General features: G+C 35.5%; 1 protein-coding gene and 1 pseudogene across 1 annotated transcript; both read right to left on the minus strand.

Annotated features, from left to right (window-relative positions):
• Positions 1–1,473: 1,473 nt before the first annotated feature.
• LOC142548018 (pentatricopeptide repeat-containing protein At1g06143) lies at positions 1,474–3,339 on the minus strand. The gene has a single exon (XM_075656389.1). The coding sequence runs from the start codon at positions 3,209–3,211 to the stop codon at positions 1,532–1,534; it is 1,680 nt and encodes a 559-aa protein (XP_075512504.1). The 5' UTR covers positions 3,212–3,339; the 3' UTR covers positions 1,474–1,531.
• A 4,056-nt stretch (positions 3,340–7,395) lies between these two features.
• Positions 7,396–14,685, minus strand: LOC142548842 (N6-adenosine-methyltransferase non-catalytic subunit MTB-like; annotated as a pseudogene).
• Between the last annotated feature and the right edge of the window lie 499 nt (positions 14,686–15,184).

Below are 15,184 nucleotides of genomic sequence, written 5' to 3' on the forward strand. Positions count from 1 at the left end.
CTATATAAACATGAAATGAGTGGATTTGAAGTTTATGATGTTATTTCTCTAAATAACAAAAATACATTTGAATGTATTGAAATCCATGGATTTGAAATCCTTCCATTCAAGAATAACCTTAGATTTATAACACATAAAATTTTTAAACAATAATACATGTAGTACAAATTATATTACATTGAATTTCCTACGGATAATGCTAAAGGTACAACTAATATATCGTACTGCGATATTTACAACAATTATATCGTGAGATTTTGTTATTATCTAATGAGATTTTATATTTAATTTATCATGAGATTTTGATAAATGAAATTTCTGTATTGATTTTTTTGAATTGTTCTTATTGTACAAATTTGGTTGCACATGTAGTATTACTCATTTTCTATCGACTAATATAGCATGAAATCATTAATATATAATTTTTTGTAAATTAATCTCTTCTGATCTCATTTCTTTAACAACAATTATTGATAATAGAAATGTATTTTCACGTGCGTCGCACGTGTCTTTACCTAGTTTAACTAAAAAGCAATAATAATCTTGAATTTTAGTAATAAAAATATATTTTCGGTTGCATTTAGAAAAAGACAAAAACTTGTGTGAGATAGTTTCACGAATCGTATTTTGTGATACGGATCTCTTATTTGGGTTATCCATGAAAAAATATTACTTTTTATGCTAAGAGTATTACTTTTTATTGTAAATATCGGTAGGGTTGACCAGTCTCACAAATAAAGATTCGTGAGACCGTCTCACCAAAGACCTACTCTTAGAAAAATCCCTAAACTTAAGTTTTTCCTCCATCTTATGGAATCAACAAGCTTGGGAAAAGTGAACGTCTCTTTTAAATTGAAGAATACTTAATTCGTAATGGGAATTTGATACATATATCTCAATCAACATTACAAGCTTCGTATACAACTTGTTTCGAACTCCACCATAGATGACAAAAGTATAACGTTTTTCTAAATTAGCGACGGTTTTTCAAAAAACGTAGCTAAATTAGCGACGTTTTTTTAAAAATCGTCGCGAATTTATACGATAGCGACGGTGATTTAGAGACGGTTGTATGTTCTGTCGCTAAAACCATCGCTAATTTGATTAACCGTCGCTAATCACAAATTTTTTTTGTAGTGAATAGATCACTATCTCTATGTTATTCTTACTCATGCAGCTTAACTCAACAGATGTGATAGTTTTCATCTCCAACTCCATAAATTGAAACTCCATTCTAACATTTAATTTAATTAAAATCCTTTATAAGATTTGTAAAAGTTTTTTTGTTTTTTAGACATGTTTGCTCACGTCTTCTCAATTTTTTTTTATATTGCAAACAGTATATTTAATTTTGATTTATTGCTTATAGGACTTCTAGGCACTTTTAAAATGTTAGCATTTATATATATATAGAATTTTATAGTTTTAAAATCACTGAAAAATTTAGAAAATATGGAAAAAAAATTTCTAGATTGTTATAATAACAGAATAAAGATTTGTGTGTGTTACATGTAGCAACGTGCAAGAGTTATCATTCCAACAGAATAAACTCGAATTGAGGTGGCGCACAGCTGCATTTTTTGAGTTGTGAATCTAAAAAATCCAAAACCGAGTATATCTCATCAGATGCTGGGTGGTATTTATCACAAGCAGCAAATTGATGCATTTTCTTGGTCACTTCAATCCAACTCGAGCCTGCAAATATTTTCTCAACTCCACGTTCCTTCATGTTTCTTCTAATCCGTGCAACGTCGCACCATCGGTTCTCTTCGGCATACGTGTTGATCAAAAGTGCGAAATGCCCACTATTGTTCGGCTCCAGAATATTTAGTCTATCCGCTGCAACCTGAGCGATCTCTAAGTTTTTGTGAAGCTTACAACCGCCTAATAAAGTGCCCCAAACTACAGAATTCGGCTCCATTCTCATGCTTCTTATCATTTTTAGTGCCTCTTCAAGTAAACCAGCTCTGCATAAAAGGTCTACCATGCATCCGTAGTGTTCAATTTCAGGATGAATGGAGTATTTGCAAGTCATGTCGAGGAATTTTTTTCGACCCTCCTCGACAAATCCTGCATGAGTACAAGCAGCAAGAACATTCAAAAAGATGACACCATTTGGCTCGATTTCCTCCTGTTCCATTTTGTCGAACATTGATAATACTTCTTTGGCATATCCATGGAACGCAAGACCATCCAATACAGAACTCCAACAAAAAAGATTTTTCTCATGTAATTTGAAGAACACCACTAGCGCCCTCTCCAAAACACCGCATTTTGAGTACATATCAATCAACGCTGACCCTATATAAACATCGAGGTCAAATCTGTTGTTCATTACATACAAATGCATCTCCTTTCCTTGATCCAGCGCCCCAAGATGAGCACAAGCAGATATTACTGTGGCCATAGTCACTTCATCAGGTATAATTCCATTGCTCTTCATTTCATGAAAAGTGTCCAGTGCCTCTTGATAACGATTGTGTTTAGTGTAACAATTGATCATAGTTGTCCACGAAATCAAGTCCCTTTTAAGCATCTTACGGAACAACTCCTCTGCGGATTCCACAACCCCAGCTTCCACATATCCCTGAATCATGGTATTACAAACCGCAGTACTCTTTTCTGGCATTTCACTGAACACCCTTCTGGCAGAACACAGGTCACCATCACGAATATGTGCGGAAATAATCGCAGACCAAGCAAAACCATCTCTTTCATGCATTTCGTCAAACACCTTTCTCGAATCACATATCCTGCCAAATCTCGAATAAAAATCAACAAACGCAGTCTGAACATGAACACTTAACCCCAACCCATTCTTCCAAACCTGTCCATGAACGCATTCCCCAAACCCTACAAAAGATAAAACCCTGCAGCTCTTGACGACTGCTGGGAATGTATAACTGCTGGGAGAAACGCCATTCCTCAACATTAATGTATAATACCACAAAGCTTGAAGAGGGCGAGAGCAATTTACGAAGGCCCCAATTAATGCATTGTAGACGAATATATTGGGATCTTCCACCCGGGTAAAGCTGAAATGGGCAGCATCTACACAATGAAAGCTGGAGCAAGCAGAAATGTATTGGTTGATCAAGAAACAATCTTGGGCTGCATTGTTCTTCAGCATCATGCAGTACCATGATTCCAGCTCTTTCAAACTCAAGCATCTTTTCAATTGGTTGGCTACAAATCTTCCACTCCATTGCATGAGAATAACTATAACTTTCTTTGATTATTCAACTATTTTGAATTCACAATCGGTAATCAATTATACTTCTGGATAATCTGGCAAGCAATACTGGAAGCACAGTAACAGGTTATTACTGAAGAGCTTCTCGGCCGTGCACTTTCCGGTGAAAAAAATCCACAATTCTTAAATTAGAAGAGGTATGTCATATAATTTTTCTGTAATTCCAAGAAAATTCCAGGTTTCTAGATTTCTAAATTTTTTGGATTACGCTTAATTAATTTATTGTCTTTTCAAAATCATGTATTATTATTTTTGAATATGCAACATTGATACGTTAAAAAAAACATAGCTAGCTTCTATTTGATCTGTCCAAAACACTTGTAACATATTTTAATGTTTATTAAATTATATAGCTTACACTTCTATGTTTGTAAAATGAGTACATTATTTTTCCTGCACCTTATTGCTTACACTTGAGAATATATGGGTTGGTATGTTTAGTGCAAATAGCGGGTATGCAAAATTTCGGTTAAATCGAATAAATCGACCGAACCGAATTAATTCGAAAGTTCGGTTTTGAAATTTTAGACAATCGGTTAATTAGGTTTGGTTTCAGTTTTAATTTGAAAAATTTGGTAAACCGAATTAGTATATATATTAATTAAAATTGTATATGGGCATTAAAAATACATTACAAGAAAACCCTAAACCGAATTAAAATATATATTAATTAAAATTGTATATGGGCATTAAAAATACATTAGAAGAAAACCCAACTTTTCATATATTAAAGCAAGCTCATTCATCCAATGATTTAATCCTTAATATTTTTATTTGTTATTGATATTTTTTGTTCAATGTTTCTTGTTATTTATAAGCTCTCCATTGTTTTCTTTTTTTCATGTGTTAAAATTCGCATTTAAAAAAAATATCGGTTATTTCGGTTGGTCCGATTTGAAAATCGATTCCGTTAATTCGGTTTCTATGAATATTTCGCGGTTTGGTTATTCGAAAATAAAATCGGTTAAATCGGTTATAGATCTATTCGGTTTGGTCGGTAACCGAATAGACCGATTGCACACCCCTAACTGCGAAGGGCAACTCAATTCAATTCTTTGTTTGTGCCTATGTGCAATAAATAGTATATGTATCTATTTTAATTTTTTCATTTTCATATTTTATATAAATGAAAGAAGTGGCGATGAACAGTCATACATTCCCCAAGTTGGAGACAATCAAAAGCCAAAAATAAGGATGAAGCAATAGCAAAAAAAGTAAGAAAACAAACGAAATTATCTAGAAAAAATTTGTATGTTTTAAAGAAGAACATATAGATGAAATCAAATGGACTAAACAAACAAAAAGTGATGAACCAATAAAGGAAACAACTCGTTGTGAGATTAAAACTGGATGTAAGTCAAAGTTTTCAGTTGTGAAGGAACAAACTGATCGTGTTTTGGTTGTTAGTACCTTAATGGAAAGTCATAACCATCAACTATCAACTCCTTCAAAGGTGCATTTGTTACGCTCACATCGTATTGTTTCTGAATCAAAGAAAGCACTGAGTCAACAGTTTGCAGAAGCGAATTTACCCACTTGTCAACAAATGCAATTGTTTGAAATAGAGTCTGGAGGGCCTGAACACGTAGGTTGCACAGAAAGAGATATGAGAAAACTCTTAGGGATGAGCATAAGGGTATCAATGTCGAAACATTGATTGATTTCTTTCAGTCTGAGAAAGACAAAAGTTCAACTTTCTTCTTTAATTACGAGACTGATTCAGACAATAGATTTAGTCGGTGTTTTTGGGCAGATCCTGTATCAAGGAAGGCATACACTGCATTTGGTGATGTAGTGGTGTTTGATACGACGTATAACACCTAACAAATATGGGATGATTTTCGCACCATTTGTAGGAGTTAATCATCATCATCATACCATTGTTTTTGGTTGTGGATTTTTGAGTGATGAGAAAACTGATTCTTTTGTTTGGTTATAAGTTTCTAGAAGCCATGCCTAAAGGTGCACCAAACTTGATCATCACTGACCAGGATCCTGTTATGACGAAATCCATAGCTCAAGTTTTCCCTAAAACAATACATCGATATTGTTTGTGACACATTCTAAACAAATTCCCAGATAAATTGAACCTGGTGACTTTCCATGACCACTATCAAAGCATAAAGAACGTCATTGTACATTCTACAACATATAATGAATTTGAGAGATCATGGGAAGAGATTATGAATTGTGCTAACTTGGTACAAAATGATTGGTTATCATTGTTGTCTGACTTGCGACATAAGTGGGTGCCGACTTATTTCAACCTTATATATTTTGCAGGGATGTCAAGTAGTCAGAGATCTGAAAGTTCACATGCCTTTTTCAAGAGGTACGTCTCTAGCAACAAGCATCTATGAGAATTGAGTTTGGGGTTTACAATGTCATGAATTTTCAAGGTTCTTCTTCTTCCAAACCTAGGCTGCTTACGAATGTCATACAAAAAGACGATATATCATGTAGTTTTATGAAATTTCAATTTGAGGGTATTCCACACATGCATATGTTATCATTTTTTCGTATCAACCAAGTGTTCCACTTGCCTGATAAGTATATACTCAAATGGTGGACAAAAAAAGCAAAGTTGGAGTACTATTCTATGGCTGAGCAAAATGTGATCAACGATCTAGAAAGGTATTTGATGTCTAGACATATGAGGTTATTGTATAAAGCTTCAGCTTTAATTGATGTTGCATCTTTCAACGATGAGGGGACAAACTTCTTGGCTTAATAGTTTGATTCTATTAATATCAAAATGAAGGAAATGAATATTAATAGAGCATTAAGTAGTGGAAGTCAAAGGAGGAGAACCATGGATGGACCCATTGGTATCATTGGTCCTTCTGAAATAAGAACAAAAGGACGTGAGAAGAGATTAAATCATCAAAGGAGAAGTCAACCTCAAGGGGCAGACACTGACGTTTATGCGGGCGTCGTGGTGTGTCACATGACAATCGCAATTGTCCAAATTTTCAAGACCAGTATGTATTGATTAATTTCATTAATATTAGTAAGAATGATATATTTTTTTATCAGGTCAACTATAAATAATCATAACAAAGATGAAACTCATATGAAGAAGATTTTGGATCAATAGATAGTAAGTCAAATACATAAATTATTTTATGCATTTAAATTTAGTCTCATTGATAATATTTCACTAATCATCGTCTTCATATTTGCAGTTTTTAACAACATGTGGACAAGTGAAATGGGCTTTGATGATTGAAATTAATTTGTTTTCACTATTGTTTCAAAAATCATAATTAGAATGGTCTTCGATAATATTTTTTTAATTATTCCTCTGTATGTATTTATGTTTCTGTTGTTGGTGCTTGTATGGTACTAAATTTTGATAAGATGGTGTTCTGCTGGAATGGTCAGTGCTAAACTTTAATATTACATATTTTGTGTGTTAGTTAAACCTTTTGTATTATCAATATTCCTTGAGTAATGGCTTAATGCCCCGTAATCTCCATCCCTAGTTTAAATAGCGAGATTTGTTGTTAAAATTGATGGGTATTGCGTGTATATTTACTGGTGCTTGAAATATCTGCAAAATAAATCATAAATCTTTGCGTTTCGATTCTAAGAAAATATTCTAAGCAATTACAAACAAACTGGAAACTTCTTGCAACAACTTGCAAGAATATATTTAATCATGGTCACTAATTTGTAGATATTTCAAATTCTCTTGTATCTCTTCCAAATTCTTCTTTATCTCATCCAAGTTATGTTCTATCCCTTGCAACTTCTTTATTTGTTTAGGCTGCGAAACTTTTCCCCTTATATTTGAACTTGAAGATGTAAGTGAACTTGAACTTTTGTTTGCACTTGATTTGGAGGAAGTGCATGCAGCTTGTTTCACCGGAAATGCACCATAAGCTATTTCCACCTCATATCTATTTTTGAAAAACGGGTGGACAACACCTTAACTTCAGAAGATGCTTCTCCCCACGTGTCATAAATACCTGGTTAAGGTCCAACAAAGACGATATATGTTTTCACTGTAATGTATAAAAAATCACAAACTTTTTCAACATGCAGCAAGAAAATATTAAAATGACAGAAAATTAAAAATTAAACAACTCACCATTGTTAAAACTCAGCAACAAAGTATAGCACTGATGCAGGTCCTGGGCATCAATCAATGAGTTGGAACTACAACATTACAAGAAAAATGAATTGCACGGGAAAAAAAATTTTAGCAACTCACCTTTGGTAATGAATATATCGACTTTAGCAGATTTCAGCATAGACAATAGCTGATAATTAAGAAAAGAAGATGAACAAAGCTAGCTGCATAAGTAGAAGAAAAGAGGAAACAAAACATTCTTACTATTCAATTTTTCCACATGTATAATATTGCAATCCAAGCAACAGATTGCACACCTAACGAACGTTAATTATATATAGCCACACAACAAATGCATAAAATATATATACACCTAAATCGAATTTCACTAAACACTGGAAGAAGTGCATGGCAGATTAGCAGGTTTCATGCTCTAGAATTTAGATAGACATAATTCGAATTTCACACAATATATATCATTGGCTTCAAAATCCACAATTTTTACATAGTTGGATGAAGTGGGATCTATCATACCAAAATTACCAAAATCGTCGGAGGACGATCGTACGAGAGAAATTTCTAAGCGATTTCCCCTATAATTTTAGAATCATGAATTTTGTTCGCCGGAAAAAGCACGACCGAGAATCATGAATTTCCAAGCGGAATGAGAAACCCTCTTCTCTTCTGAGCATGAAATTGGCGATCTTCTATATCTTATTCTCAATTTTGCCCTTCACTCTTCTGAGCATGAAATAAGTCTTCAAAATTTGTTTTCCCTTCTGAAATTTGAGCATGAAATGAGTATTTTTTTTAATTTTGTGTTGTTTTTAAAAAAAAAACGAAAAAAAAAACAACTGACGCCCAAGAATACCCTGCATTCCACGACCAGACTCGAAATCCATAACATCTCCATGCCCCGCCCCATAGGATGCATTATGCCCATAAATATCAAACATCTTGTCATCCGCAGAGAAATGACCACTTTCTCATCCTTTAAATGTCTCCGTGGTCGAACCCCAGGGAGCAGAAGACATGATGTTTGAGCTATTGTAGGTTTCTTGACTCGCGGTATGATTTTGCTGTGAAGTTCCATTAGGCCTTCTGTTGCCAGAATTTGTGGTGGTCAAGGAAATGGACACTGATTGTTGCTGCTGCTGTTGGTTCTTCATTGGTGACTTCGGCCGGAGAGATTCGATTTCAGGAGTTGTTTGGATAAGGTGTGGTGCCTCCGGTGGAGGGTTCCTTCCTCCAACACCAACCCAAACTTTTCCGTCCTTGTCCGCGAAGTTCCTGATGTATGCCTGAAATGTACATCAGTCAGTAAGTCAGCAATACAAAATCAACGACACTGGAATAAAGCAGACATGGACAGAATTTTCAAATCTCGTGTGTTTTTAAAGATTGAACCTTGTCTTCCAGCTTCCTAACACACTAATTTTCCACCTATTGTTGAGCATATTACGCGGCCCAAACACAAGCTAGCAAAATACCCAACAGACAAAAAAGGACTCGTCATGCCATACAAAATTAGAGATATCAGTTGGTTGTCGGTTCTAGTCCGGCAAATATCGGATACAGCATACATTGAACCCACAAGATCCAACCATAACAACTGCAACAATAGTATTTTACGAGGTCTGATAGGGACAAAATTGCCGAAGAGTATTTTATCAGGCTTCAGAAAGGGCTGCATCTAGAAAGTATCCTGCGCACACAGGCCGCACCTGGCTGCACACAGAGCCTAGGCGAGCCAAATGTGCTGCTTTAACAATTGTTTGTAGTGTAAAAAAAATTAAAGATTATATTAAATTTAAAAAGTTAGATGATTTTATAAGATTTCTTGATAATTAATTGAAATTACTATTTAAGTACAATGATTTTCTGTTATTTTCAAAAAAATTATGGCCTTGTATAATATATTTTTTTCCCATATATTAACGGTAATATGGTCGTTTTATTATTATACCAATGGCACCAAGATGTTTATTCCACACATGTATGCCATAGGGATCGATTATTTGGAAATCACAAGAGCCAAATATATCAAAATTGATTATATATTAACTACTGAACTTTGAGAAGTGAATCTTCGATCAGAAGTACAAACAAACTCAGCCTCTTACTCTTTAGTTTCATTTGAAGGAGCAAAGGGTGGTGCCAAGTATGTATTCACGTGGCCATACAGATAGTACAAACATACCTCAGAATCGAAATTTGATGAGGATAATCCTCTACCAACTGTTAACCAACCAGAACGAATGTTATGATCTTCTCCGAAAAGCTCAACCCTTCTTCTTCCAAGGGCGAAATGCTCTATAATTCGGTACATATCCTCAGGCTTTGCAGTTGAACCTACAATTTCATTCCATATAGAAGCAGTAAAGCCGCCAACAGCAATGAAGACGAGAGAAGAAAAGTTTATTAAATATCTGTGAAGTAATCAAGGTATGAAGTGGGTAGTGGTACGGGAATACAAAATACTCTACATATAAATAAGTTGCAGCAGAATTATGTTGAAATTCATCATATTACCATTCCATCTCCCTACGAACACGTAATAATGCCTTTGGCACTCTCAAACCATTTAATCGTATAAATCTGTGCAAAAACCCAAAAATGAAAAAAGCAGCATGAACATAATTTGAACAGAAAATGGCCAAGTGCTACAGCACCAAAGGCTGCTCTGTTTTTGGAGCCACAGCAGAATGAAATTCATTGAACACACCAGAAATTTTACATCACAAATTACAGAGGTACCTAGAAGAACGAAAAAACAGGGTAATGATGATCTATTGATCTTTATAATTGGAGAAGCTAAAGTGTGCAGCCATACGAGGACAAAAGACCACTAACCCACAATCGGCCTCAATCAGATCCTTCCTAATCTCCACGAGATTAGAGCATCTCAAGGAATGCAACATGTACCTGTGTGTGTGTGTGTGTGTTTTTACATAACAAAAATAGCGCTAAAAATCGAGATATCAGTTGATTACAAAAACAAGGGAAATAAATGTCTACAATTTTCTACAGCCAAAATAGCCGGCAGTTCTAAAATGTTCTGTGGTGTCGTTCATTCACGCAAGCACCAGTTATGTGAAAAGTTAGAAAAGGAAGGTAAATAAATAATCTCATGGCATCATTTTCTCATTACAACTCCAACATAAACCAATATTATAGGAGCAAAAATGGTGATGACTACAGCTATAGGATAAAAAAACATATCGTAATCGTGCAAACAACAAATCACAACTGCCGACACCTATCCCAAGAGAAAAAAATTACAAAGAGAGGGTGATTTCCAGAAGTGAGGTATTACTATTACCGGGAAGCTACGGTAAAACAAGCTTATCGAAATGCAAGATCACCCTTACCATAAGGAGGCTCCTCTGCAATTATTACATCTGTGTCAATGTTGGCATGGATAATATGACCATCTGTACTAAGACGTACAGTCCCTTTTATCCCCATCAGGCAATGTTCCTTCATAACAATAACATAAAAATAAAAATAAAACATATTCAGGATATAGAAATACAATTATAGCACCCATTTAAACACATAAAACCATAAACACCCAAATGGAGCCAAGGAAACATCATTATCTGTATCAGAACACAACAGTTCTCAAACATAAGTCATACTTCACTTAGGAAGAGTAAATTGTTAAGAAACTAGCCATATTGCAGATTGGATTACAAATATATTTAACATCCAACAACTATGATTTCCTATTTGAACGTTGTAAATTTTTGCAAAGAAATGGAAACGGGGTTCACAACTTGTCACAGAAAACATTGCAAATGTAAAATACATGTCTGCTACTTACCACGTTTTAGGAGTCAGAACTCTTCATTTTATTTGAGCCTCTAAAATATTTCATGAAATTAAAAAAAAAAGGTGAGTAAATTAATATAATTATGATTATAGAAACTGTGGCTAAGAAGTTCTTTTTGCTACACATTTAAAACAAAAAGGAAACCTTTTTCATCACAAGTAGCTATTGGTTTTCTAATATTCTTGAGTAATACCGTAATCACGTTTTTTCATGAGAAAGACTCAATAACCGCTTATCAATTTGAGCTGGAGGTCTCCTCGAGATTGATGTCTAATTGATGTCGTGTCAGAATGCATTTCAATAGGCCCTCAATCATTTATGCCAATTAATTTTGAGATTTTAATTTGTATAAACAAAAGAAAGACACCACAATACGTCTCGGAAGACATTAGCATCATGCATGAATAAATAGTATGCTTTGAGCGTAACCTTTGAACGCCGAACCAAAGTATGAGAATCATGACGTAAGGCAGGAGTTGCATTAGCTTTGTTAGTCTTCACCCAACATATATCTTCACATCTGCGAAATCCCCACTAAATGTGCAAAGCAGATACTGAGAATTAATTATACAAATTTTTGGAATGGAGAGGAAATGGATCATTGAGACCAAAAAGAAGCAAGAGACAAAAACAAAGACAACAGATATGAGCTGGCTTCACCTTTTTAAGACATTGTCGACCTTGCTCTAGCCCAACACCTGCGCCAACCCATAGGAAGATGAAAGATGGAGTGTCAGCGATTGCCTATGAACATAGAAGAAAAGGAGAAGGAAAATCAAAATCTATCAAGTGACACAGAATGCATGGGGACAGGAAATTCTTCACAGGAATAAGACCAAAACAGAAGCAGAACCAGTGAATTTCAAATGGAGCCTTCACATACATAGTACAGACAAAAATGAAAACACCTCAATTTTCAGATTCATTATTTCTTCAAATGTCCAGTATTCCATATGTTCAGTGACGCCAGGAGCCCGGTGAACATATTCCTCCCAGGGTGGGTCTACAAGAATGACATCAAACTTGGTTCCAAATAACTCCTGAGAGAGCACCTGCTCTCGCAGGTCACACTTGTAGTACATTGGATGTGAAGCAGATTTTGCAACAATTTCATCCTTTCTCTGGATAAGATCACGAAGCTTTGGATAGTCTTCCACAACACTAGTGAGTTCCAGCTCTCTTATAAAATTCTGAGGCCGCGTGCCAGTGTCAACAAAGTTTTGAGAGTAATCATTCTGCTCCCCTCTAGAGGGAGCTCTGCCAGGGGGTCCATTAGATCTAGCAGGAAGCCATCCTCCGGATGATTTATCCTGCAACTGCCCGCATACCATTGGAGCAATAGCATTAAAATTTGGACCAGGCATGATAGGAAGAGCTCCTTTTCCAGGCCCTAAAGGACTGAAAACCAGAGAGCTATTCTGTGGATTTCCTACATTAGGAGGAAAAAGATGCGCCAGCGGCCCAGAAGGAATAGGTGGAAAACCTGGTTGAACAGGTAGCATATTCATCTCAACACCCCTAGCTCCCGGCCATATAATGGGAGCAGGCTGAAACGGTGGAACAAAAACTCCAGGAGATATAGGAGGACCTGGAGCAGGAGACATGTTGGGAGTTAAAGATTGAATTGGCCCATGAGGTGGAATTCCAAGTTGTCCAAAAGGTGATCCCACAAGGGGTATTGGAAAACCAGACTGCCGGCTGTCTCTTCCAGTAGGCCTACCCCTTCCTCCTCTCCCCATTCTATTTCCCCTAAAACCTTGTGAAGTATTTCTATTAAAGGAACCATTCTCTTGGTTTCCATGTGGAGGTAAGGAATCAATGCTATAACCTTGGCCACTATTGCCACGATTGGACAAAACACTATTCTGACCGCCAAATTTATCTGACTGAAATTCAGTGTCATCCCTCCATGAATTATGATCCTGAATAGCAAGGCCACCATCCATGATTTTACCTTTGGACTCTTCACCAGATTGTCCAGATCCATGTTCAATATCAAATTCTAGTTTTGTGTCAGATTGTTGAAAAACCTCACGTTTTTGGACAAAGGTTGAACTAGAATCATCTACTCCATGATCAAATGGTTTGGTACGGATTTCAATTATATCATAATTCTCATTTGATATTCCAAACTTAGATGAGGTTTTCACTGCTTCAGTCCTGCTTCCATCTTTTCTACCACCAGAGCGACCAAATTCACCATCAGTCCACTCACGACCTCGCCTTGGAAATTCCCACTCTCTGCTGTTACCATAGCTGGTTCCACCATCTCCAGTTTCCTTGTCTTGCCTTCTTTTTGAAGCATCTTTGAAGTTCTGTCGGTTCCTGTTTTTGTCAACCCAACTGTCATCTCTGGCTTTTGCTTTTTCATCCCATGACCCATTTTTTACCTGTTCATTCCTCTTAAAAGCACCCCGTCTCTCATAATCCGACTCAAAATTATCTGACTCGAACTGATGCTGTCCAATCTTCTCAGGAGTCCTGGACATATTGGAGCCCTCTGTATCTCTCATACTGTTATCTCTCGTTGCCATCTTAACACCTTCGCCTTTATCTAAAGGCCTTTCACTATCAGAAACTCTATCTCCACCAGTGTAATTTCTTTTCAGTCTATGCTCCTCAAATCGCTCTTTACTCGATCTTTCTTCACTCCTTTCTGAACATACTCTTCCCTCTTCTCCATCACGAGACTTGATAACTTCATCGTTGATTGAATTCATATCTCTGTTTTTCATATCAGTCGATTCAATTTCCAGATTATCACTTTTTCTTCCACACATGTTTCCAAGTTTACAATCAGAGGCCTTTCCACTTCTGACATCGATTATTTCTACAAAGTTATCGGCCATAACAACAGCATCAGATTCATCCCATTTAGAGCGCCTTCCATGCTCAACATACCCATAACCCTTTTCTCTGTTACTATCCCTTATCTGTGAATGTTTTGAATCTTTATCTACCACCTTGCCCAAATCAAATTCATGCCCAGAATGCTTAGTAGTTGACTTCTGTCTCTCACTTTCTTCAGCTTGCCTATATCCTCTGCTTCCGGACATGTTCTTCCCCTCAAGCTTATGTTCTAATTCTCCATCTTGATACCAAGTGCTCAAGCTGTGCAATGTGTTCTCCTCTGGTATTCTCTTCATCTGCTTCGAGTGTGACTGTTTCCTGTCACATTGATCACTATCAGCTCTGACTGAGCCACTCATTCTATTTCGACGTACTTTTTTTTCTCCCACTACTATCAAAGCCATCAACTTCTTCAACGCTACCTATTTTCCTCGACTTTCCTGACCTGCGCTTTCTCATATCTTCTCCATCCCAGTCATCAGCATCCCACGCCTTATCAATATCCACCTCCACAACATCATCAATATCTTGCTTCAAAACATTTCTGGCACACTCCGGTGAATCCATAGCAAAGAAGATCCTCAAAAATTGATCTCTTCACTTTATTAAAAATGAAGTGAACTAATGCAAAAGCTGCATCCTGCGAATTTTAGAGAGATAAATTAAGGGAAAAGTAATTTGTCAACCTAAACTTCCGTAGGATTTTAAAAACTTTATAAATATCTATAGGTATTCAAAATGTCAATAGACTTTTAATGACTCTATGGAATTCTATTGAGTACAAAAATTATAGCCTAAGGTACAACAATAAAATGTTAACAAAAGTTTTTGATTCAACCTAAAGATTTGGATGTACATTTAATTGAGAAATCTCCCAAATTCAATACAAGCTTTCATTCTTTTCTCATCTATTTATTTTTTTTTTATTTGTACTTTTAAAAAACATAATTAAAATTTAATTTTTTTATTAATTATTATATAACATTTTATTTTTAATTATTTTTTTTAATTTTAGTTAATCTATATATTAAATTATTGTATAAGCAAATTCATACTGATACTATACCAAAATTTTCGGTATACTGAACCAAAAAAACCTTACATTTTAAAAAAAATTATAATTTATTGTTTTAAAATATTATATATTTTAAATTTTTGTATATTTTTTCGA

Source organism: Primulina tabacum, chromosome 6 (assembly GCF_025594145.1).
Source record: "Primulina tabacum isolate GXHZ01 chromosome 6, ASM2559414v2, whole genome shotgun sequence".
Lineage (NCBI taxonomy): Eukaryota > Viridiplantae > Streptophyta > Magnoliopsida > Lamiales > Gesneriaceae > Primulina > Primulina tabacum.

Bases quoted from the DNA above. Each gene is read 5' to 3' on its own strand.
- LOC142548018 (XM_075656389.1), bottom strand. From the start codon at position 3,211: ATGCAATGGAGTGGAAGATTTGTAGCCAACCAATTGAAAAGATGCTTG.